Here is a 23,820-nt window from a genome sequence, read left to right as displayed (position 1 = left end):
CACATAAATTAAGGTACGGGACATGTGTAACTTTATCAAAGTTGTACTGATGTCTGGTAGAAACAAGACGTATAACTACTGGGTTTTTGTTTGTTTTGTTTTGTTTTGTTTTTTCAAACATGTCACAAACAGGAATTGGTGAACTTGCTTTTGACTGGCAAAGCTGTATCCAATGTTTTCAACAATGTCATAGAGCTGGACTCTGGAAATGGCAATATCACAATTTTGAAAGGTATCACAAGCCGCAGTGATATCGGTTTGCTGTCTCTCTTCGAGCACTATGATGTTTGTCAGGTATGCTTTCCATTCTTCTGATTTTAATTGAAAAGTAAACTATTAAATTTAAAATTGACTTGCAGTGAGTATAGCAGGTAAGAAATTATTAACTTTATTTAGTTGCTTACTCAGAGGCATCTAGCACTGGTTTAGATGCCCCAAGGCAGAGTGATGTCTCCCTTCAGGATGCAAGTTCTGTGTCACAGCTGCCACCCCTTGGTAAATGACTTGGGTAGTCTTCAGCATCTCAAATCTTACATGCCTGTGTCATTTTCTATGTCATCTGCTGAAGTGGGGGTCAGCTTACAGAGTAACACATTTCCACTTAAGTGATTGCTGTGTAGATCTGTATACGTGAGCTAGGACCTGATCAGTGCAGTCTGTGGAGTTGAAAGCTGTTCAGCTGATTAAATGTAATCGTGTGTTCCAGGCTGACCTGAACAAGTTCCCCTGACTGTATTCACTAGATCTCCACTGATGATAGTGGAATTGGGACACCCAGCTCACATATGGACACCTATATCTTAGTCATGTATGTATAAGCAACTGAATCTGGAGCTGGATCTCACTCTAAGTATTCAGTTTTCCATGATTTCCTATTTAATAGGGAGCCAGATTGATTGAATCCTGTACTCTGTGCTGTAATGGTGGTCGTACTGTATTAGCAGTAAAGAAAAAAATAGACAATTAAAATAGCTGTCAATATAATGGGAATGTTCTTTAAAATCAGTATTTTATTTGTAGTCATAACGAAAATTAAAAGATAGATTAAGTTTCAAAGAAGTGACAGCCCTTAATATACCTCTTGAAAAACTTGCATAAGGATTTAACTGATTCTCCATCAACACATGTTGTCATCCAGACGGACATCTTTCCTAAAGACATATTCTATCTTAAACAGACAATTGTGTATTTGATGCAAGGATATTATTTGAAATTCTCTTGCTTGTGTTAGATGCAAGATTAGATAAATGTAAGGGTCCCATCTGGATTTGCAGTCAGTGCCTCTATAAAAATTTGAAAGTGATTAGCAAAGAATTTATTTGTACTAATTTAATATAAATGTGTGACTGAAAACAAAGCTTGATTGTAACTATTTCCCATACGGCTAAAGTCAGTTACATTTTCCTACTACTGAAAAATTATGATTTTTGTTATTTTTAATTTACACAATCCTTTATATTATTCACAAGATTATAATAAGACTTAAATTCAGTCAAGACAGTGTATCAGTGTTCAAATCAGATTAATTCAGCACAAACTGGACTAAAAATAAATTAGCTTCCATGTCAAGTTCAAGCTCCTTGTCCTTTTCTGTAAAGAATGTAACATTTAAAACCTCAGAAAATGGTCATGCACCACTGTAGCATTTTTTCCATTCTCTAGTGAGGAAAATGACTTCTAAGTAGCAAAATGGTAAGTGAGGTCAGTGCAGGTAGGAGCTATTTCTTTCCCATCTGCCTTCTAAAAATAAAATTAAAAGTTACCCAAAGAATCAGACCCTGTCTTCCACTTGTTCTGCAAATTATACGATGGAGGGGGTTGGTTTCTTCTACTACTGTGCTCTTGCATGGGAGCTGGACTCATAAGCAATGATCTGTTTTCCAAACCAGTGACTCTTAATCAGTTACAGCAACTCCAGTAGACACTGTTTCCTTTTTTTTTTAGTCTACACTAGTTAGGCATCTGATGCAAATTATCTTGCTTTTTATTAAGAACATCTGTGGGTCATCTGCGTTTCAGTTCTTACGTCTTGGTGTGTGTTGCAATGCTTGCCTTCGGACTAGGACAGGAGTCAGATTCTGGTGGACTTTGGCCTCAAAGTCAGATTCTGGTGGACTTTGGAGAGTCTCCGCTGTGGCTTCAGCATGAGGGGCCAGATTCTGCTTTCTGTTACAACGATATAAGTTTAGAACAATTTAGAAAAAAATATATGTGACTGATAGGTTACAGTAGTGGAACCGAGAATAGCATTTGCCTGTAAGTCTTTCTAATGGACTCTTTTCTTGCTCTCGGTGTTTCGGTAAGTGCATTCAGCATCCAATTACATTGTGGCTATGAGGATGGTAAATGAAACCAGTAACGGAAAAGAACTGTCATTTTTGGTTGGTTTTTTTTTTTTTCTGTTTCCAGGAGTAGGAAAATCCTGAGCGTGATATATGGTGAATCATAGACATCAGAGCTGGAAAACTCCCTTTAGGTTGTATTCAGCCAGTCTCTCAGGGGATAATTCAGGATATTTTTATGTCCTGTTATATAGTAGGCTTTCTTTTAAAAATCTGTATCCATGAAGTTCCTGCCTTTTTGTTCAGATTAGTTGATTGTAGTGCATGTAACTGTGATCTTACCTTTTCTCTCACACATCTTTATTTTAAAATATAAAGAAGTGCAAGTACAGATTTGCTGGTACCTGCAAATGTGGAGGTTTGGGTATTCTAATATTAAATATGACTGTTCATTTACTTAGTTTCCTCTGATTATCATTCTTACGTCTAATCCAAACTGCCCCCTAAACAATTCATCTCCATCCGCTAGACATTTGCAAGCTGATGTCACAGTTCCTCCCTTTTTCATCAGCACATCCTGTCCAAAGCTTATTTTTATTGCTGTACTCCAGACGTCTTCCAACTTACCAATGCGTGCAGGAAGAGATGTGCAAGATTCCAGGCTAGATGCTGTAAATCTACATAAAGAAAGATTTCCATACCATTTAATCTTCCTTGTCTAAAATGTGGAGTATTTGTATGTAATCCACAATTTCCTTGGCATATCTTCAAAGTTGAAAATATCATGAGGGTATGAGAATGGAATTAATCCTTCTGTCAAACTTCAACAGTAGCAAATTGAAACAAAATGAGCAGTCCCTTTTTCCCCAGCAATTGCCTGAAGAATCCCTCTGTTGCTGATCCAGTCATCTCTTTCTGTGGATCATGCTGGATGTGTTATCTTTGCTGATTGGAAAAATGTGTGCTTCAAGTAATTTGTCTGGGATTGTTAATGTCTAATCATCACTCGTAGTCCTAACATATCACCATACTTGGTATGTTTTTTGTAATGTAATTATTTGTTGCAAATTATTTCACAATGACAGATGGATTCATTCAATCTAATCCATATGCAAACATTTAGTGTCATAGTGAGATTCTGTATTTTAATGCAAAAAAAAAGCTAAAAGTTTAATTCTTTTACTTTTCAGTAGGCAAGTTACACATCTCTGGATTTCTTTTCTTTGTGCTAAACCCATGTTTAAGCTATATTAATTCCATGTGATCTTACACATTTAACTAAGAGTCCTAAATTGAGATTTTATGTTTTCTGGGATTTTTTTTAGAGCTTTTAAAGCAATAGGAGTGAGGCACAGATGCAGACAGGACCAATCATAGCAGTCGTGAGTGAGAAAGTCCCTGCTTTTCAGTCAATCTTTGGCCTAAGTGCCATATTAAAATTACAAGTGAAAAAATGTTGAATGATGAAATGTTCTTTTCAAAACTTACTGTGATGTTAAAAGTAGAAATAGATGGCAAAAGATGCTCCCTGTATTTATACCAGATCATTTAAGAGACTAACAGCAACAAAAGAGAAGAATCATCTGCATTGTCATCTGAAGAATTTTAAATATGCTATTATTATTATTGTTATTATTATTAATAGCAATAATAATGTCTAACATCTATACTTTACAAAGGAGGCAAGTATCATTGCCATTTTTCAGAAGTAAGAGATGAATAAAAGTCAAAGTGCTTATCCCAAGAAGTCATCCAATAAGCTGGTGGCTGAACTGGGAAGAGAGTATAGGTCTCTGAATCTCTCATTCTAAAGTTAGTATGATACTGGCTCATGAATTTTTCGATCCTTCTGAAATGTTTTTTGAAACCACTTTAGTTACATGCTTTTGTACATGAAGTAATGGAAGTATTTGAGGTTATTTGTCTCTTTTGAACCTTGACTCTAATTCTTCTTTCCTTATTCCCTCTTATTCCCTTATTCCACTTATTCCCTCCTGCTTTTAACCTATTCTGCTGTAGTAGTTAAACCTCCTGTCATCTGACCTCCCAAACTCACCCTACGCTAATTCTTAACAATGTCCAAGTCTCTGCCTCAGCTGTCAGCATTTCAAGAGACTGATGCTTTTTGGTTTTTGCATTTCTGAAAATGAAAAGCGAACATAGCATTTACAAAGAAGTTATGCTCATTTTTCCTATTTCTTTTCAAAAAGAGAAAGAAACATAAATAAACATAATTTATTCATTAAAATTCCACAGATGGGAAATATTATCTTTGGTCTTTTTGATGAAACCAGCACACTCTGTGCTATAACAAGACCTACTTGAATTATTAAATTCAGCACACATGCTCTGTCTTCTGGCACCTCACCTGCTTATTTGCCCTGTGGAATGTCCTTCTTATAACCTTCTTTGCTGGGAAATATGTCTACTAAACAGGCGCCTTTCTCAGTCAGATGGATTGGATTCAAGCCAGGTCATTGGTGGGATTGTGGAGGGGAAGGTTTAGAAAGAGGTTTTTAACCATCTCGTTTAAGAAACCAACAACAGAAATATGCATGTGCAAAATGGAAACTGATGGTTGATTTTAATTTTCCACTTATTTTTCAGTAATGAGTATGTGGTAGATATTGTCCTGAGTAGATGCATTCAGCAAAAGACCCTGCTATTTGTATAAGACATTTGTTAGTGCCACTATGAGCAAAAATATGAGATATATACAAGGCTGAAGCAAGGCTGGCAAGGCATTGACCATTTAAAAGAGTCTGTTCTTTATTCCTTATTTTTACATCTTGCTTTCTAGCCTGGAACCAAAATTTTCTTTAATGAAGTCTTATTGACCTCCTACTTACCCATGGACAGCTATTTTTCCAGAGGCCAGTCACTGTTGCTGGGGTATTGGCGTTGACTTCTTGTCAATGTCCTTCCAAACAAAATAAAATCATAGAGTTTTTATTTAAGACAAATAAGAATAACAAACCCCACATGTTTAAAAGAGTTCTGCATGCTTTGCAAAAAGACAAAACAGAAAATGGTAAGTCAAATGTTTTCCACATGTCCCTCTAAATTGTAAATACCTGCATTTGGATCTGGATTTAGCCCATCTAACTTTAGTTGTAATTTATAGGCTGAAAATGTTTCAGGTGAGAGTCCAGTCAACTCTCTTTAGAGCTGACAAACAGGGAGGTCTCAATTTCCCATTTCTTCCTTGTTTGATTTTAGAGACAATCAAAACCTAGGGGCCAATCTAGTTAGGAATAGATGCTGAAGAGTTAACTGAATCTTGACCTATCTTTGCCACTGCTGTGAAGTAACTTACTGAAATGAATTCTAAACTCCTTCCTGTGTATTGAGGGAATGGCAAAGTACTGAAGTCTGAATGAGGGTCTGAATCTCCCTCAACATTTCTTGATCTGATGGGACGTACCTGAAAAGCAGCAGAATGGGAGAAGGATAAAGAAATGATCCTGAGACTACCTGAGGTCTATTTATCTTTCCACAGCTTGGATTCAGTACAATTAGAAATTACTCAGTTTGACAGAACCCAGACCTTTGTGGAATCACTTGGGTCTTGGTACTGAACTGTATGATTAGTTTGGAAAATAAGCATCTCTAACAGTTACATTAGGGCAAACAAGCATAAAGCAAAAGATGACTGAAGTTTGCACTATATCAGAATATATATATATATTTTTTTTAAATTAAAGTGCAACAAGCAAGGAAGTTAAATGCTATTAAGCAATAAAATAAAACTCCTGGAGAAAAATATCATCACGTTGGCCATATCCGGTGTTCCCCCTTGGTTTTGATATCATCTTCTCTTTGGCTTTGAATCAGGGCCACTGCATAGGAATAATAAGCTAATGGTTGCTTTTGTTCAAGGTGAATTGTGTCATGGCATCCAAGAAACACAGAATCTGGGTTGTATTTCTTGTTTATTTCTTTTGGTATACACATAGTAAAAGGTAGCCTTGTTCAATGAGCGAATAAAATCTGACTGATGAAGTACCATACACTCATTCTGGCGGATATATTGGAATAATTATCCCATAATAAATATTTGTCTGTAGATTTAATTTTGCCATTGTATGAATACACACTAAAGTCAGATGTGGAAAAAGACCACCCGTAGTGTTGAGAATGAGCCCTTTGAAGGAACTTGCTTTTGAAAGGTTGACATTTTCCAAAGATGAGAATTGTGTCCCTGAAATTTATGAGCATTCTTAAGGGATTTGTAAGGGAGAGGATTAGGGTTAGTGAAGTCTCCATAGGAATTGAAAACATGCAGTATGAAAAGACACCTAATTCATTCCCAATCTTACTTTTTTGTCATCCAAAAAAGATTAATGAGCTTGTTTGAAAACAAATATTTTAATAGTAATGCAATATTATTTTTTTAATGCATTGCAATACTGCAAAAGCCCTTAACTAAAATAATGACATTTAATAAATAGATTAAAGTCACTTATTACTGATTTGCCTTTGGAAGTCAGAGCCAGCATTACGCAGGGCAGCATAGAACAACTAGAAAGAAGAGCCCTGTTCTTTGGCAAGCACTTGTTGGATGACATATACTTTGACTGAGTTTAACTCCTGAGGAGTTGGAACACTGGGTGTTCAAGCCTGTTCTTCCCTGTCCTGCTTCAAGGTCGTGTTATATTCCAGGATCTCTACCACCAACCAACCTGGCCAGGCAGTTGAGGAAGCACTCAACACTCACCAGATGGACCAGTTAAATGAGGACATACTTTTAGTCCACTCAACAGCTGGTGCTTGAAGAAGTGGGCAAAAGAATCCTCACAACGAGGGCTGTCCTTACGTTGTCAGTAACGTGGTTCCATATTCTGTTTTGTAGAAAAAAATCTCATTTTGGAGAATGCTATGGGAGAGGGAAGTTCCTTATGGGAAGTATAGGCAAAGTAATGTGTTTGGAGAGAGGAAGGAATTTTAGCCTTATGCATAAAAAACATTCCAGCCACTTAAAGCTGAGAACGATTCTTGGGCTTGTTTAATCTGCTAGTGTAGGAATAACCTGGGATATTTTGGAGAGCCAGAAGTCTCTGGAAGGTGATGATGGTGGGACAGAGTGGACAGTGGTTTTGTGGGGAAGCAAACCTGCAGGGACCAGCCAATAGCTGGAAGGCAACTTGATGTTAAAGGCAGCAGCTAATCCCCAAATGGTGTAATTGATGTAACTGAAATGAGGACTTCTCCCTTTTACGGGAGATGAGGATTTGACCTGCATTGTTTTTGTACTCTGCTTATTGTCTTAAAGTTCATGCCCTCACCGCCACCTGCACGTATTGAAATTGAAATCTGTATATATTTGGAAAAATATTCTTACTGACCTTACTCGTCTGAACAATTTGTCTTGACTTCAATAGGGGTGTTCATGTGAGTAAGAGCTGGAGTGGATGTGTGCTTTGAAACTGTTCTGTATCTCTCTGATCTTGTTTTGTCAAACGTTGTTTGATGAAGCTTGGAAGTTACTTTAGCAGACATATGTAGGAAGAACACATTTTTAGGAGAAGACTGACTGTTCCCTTTTGGCTTGGATTTATCTACATACTAAAATATGCATGTTTGTGAAACGGAATCTTTTCATCCATATCCCTCCAACTTGCCATCTTTTGTTACATCTGTGTATTTCCCTTCTTGATAACTCTTGTTATGAGTATTTTTGTAAACTTGTAAAAGAATTTCTGTACTTTTAAGCCAAGAATTTACATAAGAAGAAAAACTGTTGTATAAAAGGCTGTTTTAAGTAGATATTAGCAAAGTATGAGTCAGGGACCGGTTATTTAATTAGCTTGAGATTTGTTATCTAACATCTGAAGAAATCCTCCTTGGGGAAGATAGATGAGTTTGTACTCATATAACACTTCAGATGTAAATTCTAAATCTCAATAATAAAAAACCCACATGCTCCTTATCACTTAGGATGCTGTTTAGACTTCTAATTACAACAGCATATATGTTGGCTTCTGCCTTTCAGCAGTAGATTCCATGATATTTGCACCTCTGTGCCTGAGGTGAAGAACTGAGGGCTGTACTGTAGAAGCTCTATCCACAAATCTATATCTAGAAAACATGTATGAGGAGAATGCTTTTAAAAGTCTTCCAGTTTCCACCAGCACCTATGCTGGAACATAATTTAAATCCCATAGTGAGAAAGGTAAAGGTAGCAAAGGCAGAGATGATTATTATAGATTATGTCACTTGCCTTATTTCTATAAGCAAAATTTCAAAATTTCCTGAACTTCTGAACCAGCAAAGTTTCTTTGATCTGTGTGTCTGTACTATGGAGACAGAAGCTGACCGTGTGGTTTTTTGCACATATATTTGCACACTTGACTGCCATCTCTTGTTTTGCAGGTTGGTGGCATACCAGCAGTGCAACATCTGTTTAGCAGAGAATACATAAAACTGGCGATAAAATAAAGATGCTATACACAGCATCCTGCACAATAGTGATTCTGTCTACTATAAGAATAATAAGCATAGCTGAAAGCTGGAAAGTTTTATTTTAGTTTTTAGTTTCCCTGAGAAAAGTATCAAAGATATAAAAGACAACAATTCACCAAGGGAAAAACACATTATTATATTGAACTTAGAATACAACTTTCAATGACAGGAATATACCTAGTATTAAATATCTGTTGTAGCTGATAGTAAAATCCCAACTCAGAGAAATAAGGTTTCTTTGCTACATTAAACAATCTAATCACTATTTTTACTCTGTTTTTACTACTGAAGGGGCTAAAATAATTAACTGATACTGCAGCTCTAAAGCAGCATCATCCAATAGGAAGATGGTATCTGTCTCAGAGCACATTAATGTGAGGAGAAGAAAATACTACAAGATGCTCACTGACCTCAGGGGAAGCAGGAAACTTCCATGACTCATTTTATATCAGCATATATTAAGTTTCAAAACCATAGATACTCTCTCCTGGATATTAAAACATATTTATGTCTACCTTAAAACATGAATTCCGTGAGAAGTAATTGATATGAGCTTAAATATACATACAACTAGGCTCAATCCTTTGCTGGACTTGAACCTTAAAGACTAAAGTGTGAAGCAGCAGAAAAAACAATCAAACTGATACATGGATATATATAGATAAAAGCAATTACTCACAAATTTGAAGAATTGCTGTAGTAGCATTTTAAATAGCAGGTAGATGTAAGAATACTACTTCAAATCTGTAATGAGTATGAAAATAATTTATGTGCAATTTCATACAGAATATTTAGGATATTTGTAAATAAGTATACTTTCAAACTTTCAGAAAGAGGGTAAAGGCTTAGAAAAGGCATCCGGTGAATAAATTATTTTTTTTTCATAGAATCATTAAAATCATTTAGGTTGTAGAAGACCTTTAAGATCATCGAGTCCAATCATTTCAGCTGAGAATATTTCATTTTTAAGAATAATGAATCAGAACCTGTGCTGCCATTATTGCTTTCTTCTAGTAGCTGAAAATATTTTACATCTCTCGACTGTGCAGCTAGCAGAGATGCTAAAATGAAGGGAATGTATTATACTCTTAATCCATGAAAAAATGTTAGGCTCAGTTAGTTGCCCACACGGAGGTGTCTCATGTCATCTGAGGTCCTATGAAGCCTCTTGCCTGGCTTCCAGGTAGTGTTGCATAAAAGCACAATCTTCCTTTGATCTCCTGTAGTATTTCTGACCTAAACTCACTGTGGTTTTAGACAGAGGACAGGGTCCCTTTTGGTTGTGATCATCTGGGGTATGATCTTTTTGCTGTAAGGATACCAGAGCTGGGTTTCATTACCCGCCTATAGCTCAAGGCCAGATACTTTCTTTAGATGTTTCATGATTTACCAGAGCTATCCTGATCTGCTTCATCACCAGTATATAATGAGCCTTCATTAATGTTTGTAGACTATAATAAATAAGTGATCTTATACATCTCATATTTTCCACTGTGAATTGTTTCTTCCTCTGTATCTCATGATGTTCTAATGTTTTGTATCTGTCTTTTAGGTTGGCTGTTACTTGAAGACCCCTAAATACCCAATTTGGTTGGTATGCAGTGAAAGCCACTTCAGTGTGCTCTTTTGTTTGGAAAAGGATTTAGTAGGCAACTGGAAAACGGAACAGAGATTTGATCTGTATTATTATGATGGCTTGGCCAATCAAGAAGAAGAAATACGGTTAACGGTTGGTAGGTACAACTCCGTAACTCTGCATTTCATCTTTGGTGGTGACAGCAGCATCACACTGGAAAGAAGAGTCCATTAATACAAACAATGATGGTCTCAAACATTAAAGATTACTTGTGTACCTGTTTCCTAATGTCCATAATTAGTTTTGATGATTAATTGCAAACTAGATTTCAAAAGGAAATGTTGAGGATAAGCTCTTGAAAGGGTTAAAAGTGAGCATGTGATACTTTATACAGACTGGTAAATCTTTCAGTGACACTGATTTCCAAGGAACAGATTTCCATCTGACCTACTCATGCTTCTAGGACTAAAAACCATATTTAACTACTCCCATTCTTCTTCACATCTTCCCACATTGTTTCTACAGACAGAAAGTGCAAGTCTTCTTTTCCTCAACCCTACATGCCTGTAGTAAAATGAACAGGGAGGTGAGGAAGCATGAAATTCTTGCCTCCAAAACCAGCTACTTCAGAAGAAGGCAAGAATCTGCTAACAAAGTCTAGTCTCTTACCTGCTTATGAGCATACCTGAAAACACAAGCATGCAAAAGATCTTCTGACTTGTTACACTCATTCTTTCAGGAAACCATGCCAAATTATACAGCTGCTTTTACAATAATTATGTATTTCTCCAACTGGAAGGCATTTGGACAAGAAGTATTCTGATGCTTAGAAAGCTCCTACTTACTGCCGTATTAAGATATTGTTGACCACTAAATTCCTATTTGCTAATAATATCCTGCTTATCTTTTGTTTTCATTCTTTAAAATATATTTATACAATCTAATCAAATTCCTTCTCAGTCTTAAGGAGCCACTCTACTGTAGTGCCAGTCTTTAAAAATAAGCTGTCTGTCTTCCTTGTTGGCCCCTACATTCTGGTTCTTGGACAGGATGGGTTATACACGGGTGTTGTATGTTCCAGTTGAGTCCATGTGGCAAACCTGTTCATACGGTGGGAGTGCTGCGGGCTTTAGCATCTCACAAGATTTGGTAGTGAATTTAATTGTCTTTCTGCATGTTATTCATCCTCTTATTTTAATTAAAATCCTGTCATTCTATTGTATATTATGTCCAAAAACTACTTAACCTTTACAGGATGATAGTTGCCAGCTGATTCGCACGTGGTCTGTCTCAGATAAATGATTCTTTGTAAGTGACACAGACTATAAGGTTCAGCATAGGACTAGCAAGATTGAGATACGTTTTTTTCTGTTGTGTTGTACCACGTAACATGCAGTGCAGAACAGGTGTCCTTATCTGTCTTTTCATCATTAATAAATCAGGAAGATTTCCAAAATCCAGAGCTACCAAGCACTCTGAGATGCCTGGATGAGAAAGTGCTCAGGGTTTGTATAAATTTTTGTCTCCACTGTTCAACCTTTTGTAACATACCTGTGTATTTCTCCTCAAAGAGTAAACTTGCATTGAGAGGCAGATGTATTTTGTTGTGGCTATAGCTTCTTCCAGGGATGTATCTTAATAAATCTTTTGTTATCTGTGAAATTCTGCAAAAGGCTGTAAAATGCAAATAATTTCATCATTCCAGGGAAACACTTTCCTGCTTCTGGCTGTCCAGTAATCCTTTGTTAGGTCTGGAGAAAAACTGAAATTACTTTACATCCAAAATGTAACATTGATCATACATCTAAACCGTGCATACAGTACCAGATGGAATTGTCAGAATGCTAAGTATTACTGGTATTTCCATTGTGGAAAAATCACGGAGCTGTGATGGTGAGGCAGTTACCTAGAGACACAACATGAGGTCCTGGGTGCACAGCCACATCTCACCGGTGCTAGTTAGCAAAGTTGTTTCACTAGCAAGAAGATGAATTCTTTGAAATGGGAATCTTGTTTATAATTAGGAAGGTTACAGTCAAAGTCATATTTCAGGAAATCTTGAAGAAATTACACTGGGCAAAAAATCAAAAAAGAGTAGAATTACATTTGGAGGTAGTAGCAATTGCCACTTTATATTGAGAATTTACCTGCTTCTTGTACTCATGCTTATAGCCATTTGCCAAATGTAGACGAGAAATATGAGTTGTCTTCTTAAAAGCAGATGATCTTTTCCATTGGGGTAGAAATGTCTGATAGGCGGAGAAGGAAAACATGCCAGTGTGTCTAAATCTGGGATTTTTGTTATATGTCACAGAAAGCACTTGTATGAAAGAGTTTGTTGTGCTACTCAGGGGATACGGCTCCTCCTTTCTAATATATGTGTTTAGTGCCTGCCTATGTTAACATTCACAATATGTTGTCTCCAAGCGAAGATATAAGGACATTTTTTTAACAATCTGTTTTAATAAATCATTCTGGTATATAATTGGTGCATACCTTCAACTTTGTGTCTTTTTAAAGGTGTTTTCGAAAAGCAACTGAATAATTGCTAAAAAGACTATGACTGAATTTCTCAGAAGATTCTTCCAGAGCCATAGACACCATCTTGAGCCCCTTTGCAGATCCCGCAGAAGATAGCACAAGCAGTTAAATTAGCAGAAGTTCCAATGCTGGAGACAGCTTCTAGGGAAAGCTGGTACATTGATTATGACAGTTTCCTTCAGAATGTTTTTTTTTCCCACAATTAAGATGAGGTTGTTCCAATGTGCAAAAGTCTTCTGGAAAGCTGTTTGATAAAACATTGCTTCCTAAGGTTGCTGTTTAAATTATGAGCAGTATTTCTTCTTTCAGTGATTGCTCAGATTTCACTGTTATGAAGCTGTAGTCATCATGTCTCCTGAATAGCAAGTTTGTCTGTAACTGTGCTGGCACTCAGTTTCTCACTACCCTTAGCTTAGAATATAAGTGAAGATATAAGAGATCACAGAATCATAGAATGGTTAGGGTCAGAAGGGACCTTTAAAGGCCATCCAGCCCAACACCCCTGCAAGGAGCAGGGACATCTCCAACCAGATCAGGTTGCTCAGAGCCCTGTCCAAGCTGGCCTTGAATGTTTCCAGGGATGGGACATCCATCACCTCTCCAGGCAACATCTGCCAGTGTTTCACCAACTTTATTTTAAAAAATTTCTTTCTTATATCTAATCTGAATCTACCCTCTTTTAGTTTAAAACCATTACCGCTTGTCCTATCGCAAAAGGCCCTGCTAAAATGTTTGCCTTCATCTTTCTTATAAGCCTCTTTTAAGTATTGGCTGCAATAAGGTCTCCCCAGAGCCTCCTCTTCTCCAGGCTGAACAGCCCCAGCTCTCTCAGCCTGTCCTCACAGGAGAGGTGCTCCAGCCCTCTTATCATTTTTGTGGCCCTCAATGGAAGAGCTCAACATCAATGTGCTTTGCACCAGATGAGTGATATGAAATATTTTAACACAGTTTGTTAGTTAATTAACTTAATTAAATGTTCCTTGCTTGCTTGTATAAGATACGCATTTAGTGACACTTTTTTTTCCCCCTATTCCTTTGTATGAAAAACTTCAATTCAAACCTATGGTTGGAAGAATTCAAATCTAAAAATGACAAAATTCAGCAAGCTGGCAATGACTGGGAAAGGCAACCATGCCATATCCCTGTCCTGCTGCCAGTACTGTGGTCAGGACAGCGTTTGTTGCTTCTTAGTATGAAATGATCCTGAAGATCAGTGTTGGTAATTCCTAGAATAGTCCAAATACTATTGGAGACCTCTAATGCATCAGTATTAACTCTTCAATATTAAGATAAAAGAGGCCTTTTGAAGATTCCTGTGTGCCTCTAAGCTCCTGAGGATCTAGGACAAAACTGCCAATACTTTATGTACTTTAAAATATTCTCTATTTCCTACTACTCCAGCCCTTACAGTCATTCAGAGCTTTCTGCATGTATTTATACTGACAAGATCAAGAGGCAAGGGAGAGTCAGGTCCTCTCTATGACATGAGGAAGCCAGATATATCTGAGACGGGCAGCTGTGAACGTAAGAGCAATTGCCTCCCATCCTGTCTACATCAGCCTCAGTGGAGCAGACCCATATCCTACACTCTGTCTTGGCATCATTTGTTGCTCACAACCTGCACATTGGCTGGATGACAGACAGAAAAGAAGAAAAAGGAAAAAAAATCCTAGTCTGCTGCAGTTTAAAATGTTTTACTCCAAAACAGGAAACAGCTGAGCAGACTGACATCCAAGCTGGTTGCAGGATGTTTTCTCTCTGGGAAGTTCAGCGACTACTTTCACTGTTGACAGATCCCGTGTCTGAGACACTGACCTCTCTGTTTTCCCCGGAACAGTGCAATTGCCTCTCCAACCCGGAGGAATGCTCACAGCCTGTGGTAGCTTTCTTATATCCAACACAACTCGTGTTCTCCCGTCTGTGTACTGCTTTCTCGACAGTCAAGGGACAATCTTCTTTTCCAGAGTGAAGGAATCTCAACCCAGTTTTGACTGGACTTGGGGTTTCCTGTTCAAGGGTAGGACTACCGCTATCCTTAGTATTTGAGTTCTTTTTGATTTCTTAGTAATTATGACATGAACTGCAAAATAAAAACTTCATGACAACCCTCCAACATATTCTTTCACCTTCTAATCCATGTTTTCCTTGAAACCATCGCTATATTAGTAAACTAACCTGGATCAGGTTATGAATCTGAACGCTGTCCCATGATTATCCTTACTGTTAAGTAATCAGCACAATTCGGAGCAAGTTTCTGGCCCAAAATACTGAATACTGGACACAATCTGGGGATCATTCCCCAGATTGTATTCAGTCACCCCCTTTCAGCCTTTAGCCTACCACCGCATGGACAGGCAGTAGACCTGAGGTAAAAGGGTTCCAGAGATGATGAAGGCACGAGTGCCTCACTGTCCACTCCAGGGTCAGCTATAATGCTTGTGCTGTTTGTGAAGAGTTGTGGTAGCTACTTTGAGCATTCCTGGACCTGTCTGTGGTTACTCTGCTCAGATGGTGTGAACAAGGGCATAAGACAGTATTCCAGTGCCAGAAGTGCTCACCTTCCAGAGCATTTCAGTCCAAAGTAGATACGTCCCTATTGTGGGCTAGAAGATTTACAGTGTGAGTGGTAGTACATCTCTTCCATGGGTGGCATCCCTAGAAGCTACTGTGTTATTCTATACAAACAGAAATATACTCTGTCCACTAATAATGTCTGATCTGTTTCTGCAGACACAACTCAGATGTGCACTGAAGACAAAGAAAATGATCTTACGCCTCCACTAGAGCATTGTATTAGGACGAAGTAAGTGAAAGCAACATTTTTTATTACAGATATTTTGGATTATTGATATAAATAATATATGTAAGGCTGGAGCATGTTAAAAAAAATGCAGCAAATAATCTTGTAAAAAGACTGCTTAAAAATTATAAAGGATGTCAGTAGGCCAGACTGTGATAATATGCATTCCACATTTTATTGTGTGCTGTTGTATTTAACATCAAACTGGCTAAGACATTCAGTTCATTCTTAGAGGAACCTTCATTATGCCACCAAGAACTCCCTGAGCCAAATTCAGTTTGAAAGCGCAGCTTGATTTCCATAGATCTACATTTGGATTCCCAAAAGTGATTGATTCCTATTGTAGAGTTATAACAAGAAAAGGAGAAATTTTTTTCCATCTTCATCAGTCTTTTCTGAAAAATGTAATTGCACTGAGGGACTTGGGTACCATTCTTGATGCGTGAAGCTCAACAGTCTCAGTTTTCTCAAACTTTCCATGTGTCCCTGGGCAGCATAGAGCTTCTCAGAATCACAAAACTCACTGTGATTCTTGACAGTTCTTAGGTCATATTCTCTGCTTAAATACAAGGCCAGTTCGTGTCATGTTAGTATTTTCATGGCCATTTTGAGGTCTATGTGGTATTAAATGATGGACTTTTAAGGACTTTATCCAAGTCATACTGAAGTTGTTGAGAACATATTCAGTTTGATGAGAAAGAAGCAAAAAGGGGAAATTTAACTTGGTAACAAAATCAGCAAGACTTTGAAAGCTGCTCTGTGAATATTTTTGGAGCAAGAAGTAAAAAGCCTCATTGTCAAAGGCTGTAACGTTTATTAAATCAGCAAGCCAAGCAGCTTCAGATTTCTCTTATAATTTCCCTCCTCTCCTTGTCACAATTCTTCCTGTAAAAATACCAACCTCCAAAAATGACAGTGGCTGCCAAACAGTGTGTTCATGCAGGGCTGCCATTATAAAGTTACAGCAAAGCAGAAGCAGCACCCTGTAAGATGACAGCAGTGACGTTAGTCCAGGTTGTATTGCATCTTCTGTTCACGGTGACACATAAGCGTGACTACAAGCTAAGTTGGATAATGCATTGCCTCAGAAACCCACACAGTGGGGTGAATAATGCATGCAGCTACTTGAAGTTGCTCTTAGAACATCTTCCATTCCTGGCACTGCATCAAAGTCACACAGTTTTGGTAGTGGTGATGTTTGTTTATTTTAAATTCCGTGCTTTAATGTCCTGGAGAAGTAAATGACCAACAAATTCCAGTGTCAATTTATTTTGTTTGTACCGTTCTCAGGATGTGTCTGATTTACCCTGATCAGTATGACTCCTTGTTTTCAGTGTTCTCCTTTTACTTTGAGCATATTTATTTAAGCATGGCCTTGCTGCTAAAGGTTTTTTCATGTTATATTTTTCATTTTGTTTTAAGAACTTTTTGTTCCAAGTATGAAACAGTATATAAGGAAAAGGAAAAACAAACCAACAAACTAGGAGATACCGAAGAAATGTTTTCTATCATACAACCATGGAAAACACTCCTAAACTAATTTTTAGTAAATCAAGCAAGCAAACAGCTGTTACATATATTGACCAAGCACTCATGATGAAGCTCTTTATCAAACCTTTCTCATTAAAAAAAAAGGAGGATAATTTCATAGAATCATAGAATCATAGAATGATTTGGGTTGGAAAAGGCCTTTAAAGGCCATCCAGTCCAACCCCCCTGCAAGGAGCAGGGACATCTCCAACCAGATCAGGTTGCTCAGAGCCCCGTCCAACCTGGCCTTGAACGTTTCCAGGGATGGGGCATCCACCACCTCTCTGGGCAACCTGTTCCTGTGTTCTACAACCCTCAGTGTAAAAAAGTTTTTTCCTAATATCTAATCTGAATCTACCTCCCTCTATTTTGAAACCATTACCCCTAGTCCTGTCACAACAGGCCCTGCTGAAGAGTGTCTCCCCATCTTTCCTGTAGGAGAATTTCACAGTCTGAACAATCAGAATTGAGAAGACTAACTGTTATTTCCAAATACTGAGTGGGTTTTTTTCCTTTCATTCACATGACTCCTGATTCCATGAAAAGCTGTGCCCATTTTTAACCCCGATACCTGAACACCACTGTTCTGTAGTGCCTTGAGTTATATACCTAACATCTGCCTGCAGTTTGTTCTCTTACCCTCTCCCAAAGGGAAAACTGGATATGTAGCAGACTATTTATGTACTGAGGTTTTTCATTATTATTATTATTATTATTATTATTATTATTATTAGAGGAGAAGAGTTGTTTTGCTTCTGCAGGAGGAGGAAGCTCATGTTTTTAGTCCCTGTTCTATAAAATATCAGAAGAGTGAGATTTGAGTTTGAAGCAGGTAAGGCTTCAGCTGGCTAGAACAACTTCTCACCAGCCAGTATCGTTTTAACCCTGCAGGCTCCCAGCCCCAGAGTCAGCACGAGTCCATGTGCTTGTACTGCGTCTTTCGATCCTAGACATCTGTAGAAGCAGCCAGATTCTGACCAAGAGATGTCTAGAATGTGCATCCCTGGGTTGTTTGGGAGATGTCGGGCAGATGTCTTATCCCATTCTTCCCTGAAGAATACTCTTATATCACAGTCACGATCCTCGGCGTCTCTCTGCACTGGCGGAAATAACATCTGTTAGCTCTGCCTGAGGGGAATAAAACTTTGATCTGACATTGTAATCTGAATTCAGCGGTATATTGTGTTAACCCTTTAGCATCAGCTTTCCTCTGTGGTAGTGGGGCTCTATGATACATGAATTCATCTATTTGGCTTTGAAGTGAGACATCCAGTGGAAATTTAGTGGGTAAGAGGAGAAGAGAGCATGGGCATTTCATCCTGAATTATTGATGTGCTCTAAAACAATACCAAATGATTAATACAGGAGATACTCTCTGAATGTTATTCCCAACTGAGCATTGTTCAGGTCCTGAACCAGTTCCTCTTGGGTTCCCATTACCTCCATGACCCTTGGGTGAGGTTGTAATTGAACCATATGGGTCAAATGTGGTTTTCATGTTGCTAATCTGATAAATTATACTTCAATCAGCAGCTAGAATTTGGGTTCTATTTGAATTACATTGTGGCAAGATAGTTTGGGGAAATGACCACACTGAATTGTCCAGACAGTCTTGTTTCTGTCTGTAAAGAAAAAAACTTGTGCAGCACCTGTGAGTGAGGTTCCTCACTATTTGACACCTTTTCTGGTGCACATTCAATAGGTGAAAAGTGTTTTGAATCCGTCTCCATAGGAGCAAACAACCGAAGACTGCTTTTCAGTCTACAAACAGCTCAGCAAAAATGGTCTGAAAATAGACACGGGAGATAAAGCTTGTTATGAAAGTTACCATGAGCCCTTCTTCAAAATATCATTTTCCGTTTAAGCTCTTTATTGAAAGCCTGTTTTTAAAAAGGGCGGTTCCTCACTGCATAGTGATTAGCAACGTCTTAAACTGTAACAGCAAAAATGCTGTCAGCACGTGTTCGTGTTTTCATAGAGGACAGTGTTGTCTCAGAGCAGATTTCATCTGGTGTCTTTTAGCCTCTGTGGGGTCTCTGTGAATCCCTGTCAAAGCTTTAATTACCCGGTGAGATAGAAGGCGGTGCCTTGGGAAGATCGTACACAAGGATAAGGGATGATTTGATGGCATTACCTGAAAAATCCAGTGGGGACAGAAGGTTGCGATTGTACTTCCCACTTGCATTTGGTTGTTCTGGGGACGATATTCTGAACTTCTGGCAGGGACAGCTCTCACCATTGTAAATGCCAGACTAGATCAAGTATCCCCAGCTAGAGTATATTCTGCTTTTAGCTTAAGGTGTGAGGCATCACTGTTGTGTATTCCTACTAAGTCCTGGGATGGAGACAGTCTTTCTGCAAATTTTTAATTTTCTCAGCAAAATGAGAAGCAAAAATTTCCCAATGGCCATCAGATGATCACTTCCTTTGAGACTTTGCCCTGAATGCTGCATGAGTTCTGCTTTTGGTTTCGTTTTACACTTAATTGACTTGCCCAGCGAAAGGACCGAGCTGCCATACCATTGCTGACACATTCTTTCTTCGGTGACAGAAAGAATGTGGCACTCTGGCAACTCACTGTTGTCTCCACCCCCTCATCAATGTCTGACTACTGTGCACATGCACTCTGAGATAGATTTTCAAAACAGTTATAAATAAATGACACTGGGAGTCAGTGACTTCTGAGTTTAGTTCTCAGAAGTTGTGGACCATGAACTTGCAGATGTGAGAAATGCTACAGAGAAGGGTGCAATTCTTGCAATGAGTGACTCTGACTGTACAGGGAGTTGACTTGCTTGAACCCAGTGAGGTCACTGGAGAGCATCATCCTGCTTTCACCAAGTCTTGGTTCAGATCTTTGTCTTCTGCCATGATTCGAAGACACATTTGGTAACAAATGCAGGATTGATACCTTCTTTGCATTCAGTGTTGGTTACATTACTGGAGTGGACAGCTAAGCCGTAGCAGCCGGTACAGAGCCAGGAATTAAAAACATGGAGGTTTTTTGTTCACATGCCTGTGGACTCAATTGGAAACACTATTCTCAGTATATATATGTTATTCTGAAGAAGGAATGATGGAAGAGAAAAAGCAAAACCTCAGCATAGGAAAAGCAAAACTTTGTCATTAAAGTGTGCAATTGAGTTCTTCAAAGGAACCAAGGTCAGGAGCAAAGATTGCCACTGAATTAAATGATTTGGTCTCAGATTCTCAGAGTCACTGAGTTCCTAATCAGAGGCCTGCATGTACAGGAGTGTGCAAACAGCTGAGACTGAGCATTCGGGTTATATAGTGTTAATTCCTGTACCCATCTTGGGATTTCCCTACAATCTGTGTAACACAATCTGAGTCAGCTCCTGCTGAGGACTCTCTATTACCTAGAGGAGACTAGGGGAAGGATGAGGAGACTGACCTCCAAACTTGAGCACCTAAAATTAGGGGGCACAAGTACCTTCCTTCTGTTCCTTTCCTTTGAGAAGATGTGGTTAGTTATCCCAAATTAGTCCATCCTAATCTCTCTAAGGTTTATTCAGTGGTGTCGTAGTTCAGCCCCGATTGGGACCAGACTACGCAGTCTCTCTCTCGCTCCCCCCACCCTCCGAGAGAATAGGAGGAGTTGATATAAGAAAAACTGCTCAAGGTTTGAGATAAGGACGGGGAGAAATCCTTAAAGTTACCGTTACGGGCAAAACAGACTCAACTTGGGGAAAAACACTCATTTATTTCTAAAATTAGCAGGAGAATGAGACAGGGAACAAGATAACCTCCCCCCACCCCTCCCTGTGTTGAGTTACCTTTCCAATGAGCTGATTAACTAATGGTTGTAAAATGATTGCTTTAATTTCTAGGTGGCAAGGAGCTGTTATTGACTGGAATGGCACAGAACCAATCTTGTGACTGACCTGACCTGCACTTTATTTGTAAAGACAAAAAGGAAATGACTGAATTAGCACATTCCTATTCCCACCAATACAGGAAATAGGACAAGAGTTGTGCAGTTTACGATGAGGAAGAATGACATGGTTTGCAGGCTGGAAGAGTTTCACCTCCATCATCTCGTGCTTCAGATATTTTGCTTATAATATAAACAACACTTACGTAAATTCCTTGTCACTGCCTTTAACATACAACTTCTGAGAGCAGACTGAGTTTCCACCATCAAATCAAGGTTACGGATGAAGCAGTGAAGTTGTCAACGTCCCCTTGAGGTCTCTTTCTGGATCCACTCTGCATCCTGCAATTGTTTTAAAGCATCTGATGAAAGATGCTGAACCCAGATTTCTGTCACTGTACATGCCTTCTCTGTACTGACTACTTCTTCACCTAGAAAACTCCAGTACAAGTATAAAATATCATCCAAGAAATATATATTCAGTTATTTACCTGATATTAGTACATCTTGTTTTGCACTAAGCAGATTGGTAAACATATGGACTTTTCAGATAAAGCCTGACCTATACGAAGTCTTGTTGTGTCATAAAATTTGCAGTAAGGATTGTAGTTTCGTGTTACCAGAATAATACCACCAGTACATTCCTTATACTGGGTGCAATTGGTGTGTAACAGTGCCTCACACTGATGTAGCTCGTTTTTCTTTCTGGATGAGACAGCTGTATCAGTATCTTTACATTTATACCATTGTAACTACTTATACACTAGGGTTTATTTACACCAAAGTGATTGGTAAGATCTGTGATTTGCTTCTTCATCATTACAAGAAACAGAAGAGCTGTTAGGTTTGAAATTTAAATGGTGTCTATCTGTGATAGATACCGGTTTTAATTGTTAAATAAAGCACATATACTGAAGTGATGTACTGTGGAGATGTGTCACGAGGTACTGAGTCAGCAGTTTGTATTCTGAAATGAATTCCTTAAGTGACATATTTTGACAACACTTTACCAAAATTGGAACCAGTTACTGAACTTAAGATTGGAAAAAATGTCTTGGAAAAAAAGGCAGGCAAGTAAATGGTGTTTCTGGAACTACTCCTCTCTCTTGCGAGAGACAGTACACTCTCTCTTGAGAGTGAAAATTCCAGGAGAGTTTAATAAAGAACTTTTCCTTTCTGGTATTTATCATAGCACCTTCTTCCTAGTCAGTATGCAAACTCCTCTGAGTCCTGATAAACTAGTTGCTCTTTCCAAAATCAGTTTCCAACAGAAATTCAATGTCCTGCTATGTGTAGTGTGGAAATACCAAACCGACTATGCAAAGACAAATCTTGGGGAATTAGCACTTGAGGTAGATTTGGAAAACAACCTGGATATAAGCCATAACAAAGTGCCAGAAAGACTTAGGTAGTCTTTGAATTAACATCTGTCCCCCTTTGCTTCCCATTCACATCAAACTACCTATATGCAATAAAGCATCTCAGAGTTTCTGTTATTTTAATTTTATTTAATTCAGTGCAATGTAATTTGTTTGGTTTGGATCAGGTAGGCAGACTTCTTTCAACTTTGTGAGATTAAGATCTCATACTCAGCCTCTGAGGTATAGGGAGCATCAGATCTGAGCTCATTCCTGACTCTCCTACAGGGATGTTCCATGGCCTTTGGCAAACCCTTTCATCTTTGTGCATCTAGGAATATGTTTGTACTGTCAGCTATAGATCGACTCAGTACTGCCTTTAAGATACACTCCTCATCCATACTTCAGGCACTCCAGTTTCCTAGGAAGAGCTTGCCTCAGTGCAAGCTTCAGTGTTTCTGGGAGTATGAGATCTCAAACAGTCAAAGATCCAGATTTCACAAAGATGACCTTTAAAGGTCCCTTCCAGCCCAAACTATTCTATGATTCTGTGATCCCGGATCCAAAGCCTTTGTTCCTAATGAAATTTCTATGAACTATAGTCCACACTTTGTTTCATGAAGCAAATATAATTTGATTTCCCACCTGCCTCACAAGACATCTATAATGTAAATTTTTTTTTTTTTTTTGTGAAATGGATTTGGACAGAAAATAGTGTAGAGATGAAAAATAGTGGAAGATTTTTGGAACCATGTTTAACAAAAAATTCCTTTCTGGATTTTCCAGTCTAGTAAACCTACACCATTTACTTTAAAACATTGCTTTAAAGTATGTCAGTTTGGAGATAACCTTTCACTCCCTGATAGAAAAGCAGCAAAGATTAACTGTTCGTCTGGGGAAGGAGGGAGCTGCCTTGTTTCAGGGCAGATTTCATCTCACTGAAATACGGATGTCTACAGTGCAGACGTGTTCAGAGGAGCTGTTCTCTTCTATTCAGAGGAGGAGAGATACCAGGGTGTGATGTAACTTTGCTTTAGGATGAGAACTGTGCTCCAGCCTGTGTAGTGATAAGATGAGTGTGAAGGGAGCCCAAGAGGGTTGCCTCAAATGAATTTCACCTGTGAAGATGTAAGGATTTTTCAGGGTATAAGAAAAAGTATAGATTAGTAAATAGGACTTGGAAATAGATTGTGTTTTATGGTTTATCTTGGAGGGTAAATGAAGATGAGGAGAAGTCCTGAACTCTGTCCCTCTTTCTAAAACAGATTGCAAAGAACTTTGAGGCTGCTTCATCATTGGTTATGGAGAGTGTTTTTGTGGAAACTTAATTTCTATGATAACAGAACCTCAGTGAGAGAGATCTTTCTTACCTATTATCT

The 23,820-nt window shown here is 38.4% G+C and overlaps 1 protein-coding gene across 1 annotated transcript in view; it reads left to right on the top strand.

The window, feature by feature from the left end:
* The window catches only part of MINDY4 (MINDY lysine 48 deubiquitinase 4), a 76,132-nt gene extending 54,389 nt beyond the window's left edge, over nucleotides 1–21,743 (top strand). The window contains exons 15-18 of the mRNA XM_086741731.1: nucleotides 133–294; nucleotides 10,297–10,477; nucleotides 15,592–15,664; nucleotides 21,040–21,743. Of these exons, the coding sequence (XP_086597857.1) occupies nucleotides 133–294; nucleotides 10,297–10,477; nucleotides 15,592–15,664; nucleotides 21,040–21,088 (465 nt within the window). The 3' untranslated portion in view covers nucleotides 21,089–21,743. The remainder of the gene's footprint in view (nucleotides 1–132; nucleotides 295–10,296; nucleotides 10,478–15,591; nucleotides 15,665–21,039) is intronic.
* The last annotated feature ends 2,077 nt before the right edge of the window (nucleotides 21,744–23,820 follow it).

The sequence above is a fragment of the Chlamydotis macqueenii genome, chromosome 2 (genome assembly GCF_036417535.1).
Source record: "Chlamydotis macqueenii isolate bChlMac1 chromosome 2, bChlMac1.mat, whole genome shotgun sequence".
Classification (NCBI taxonomy): domain Eukaryota; kingdom Metazoa; phylum Chordata; class Aves; order Otidiformes; family Otididae; genus Chlamydotis; species Chlamydotis macqueenii.
This window is presented reverse-complemented; position numbering and strand designations above follow the sequence as displayed.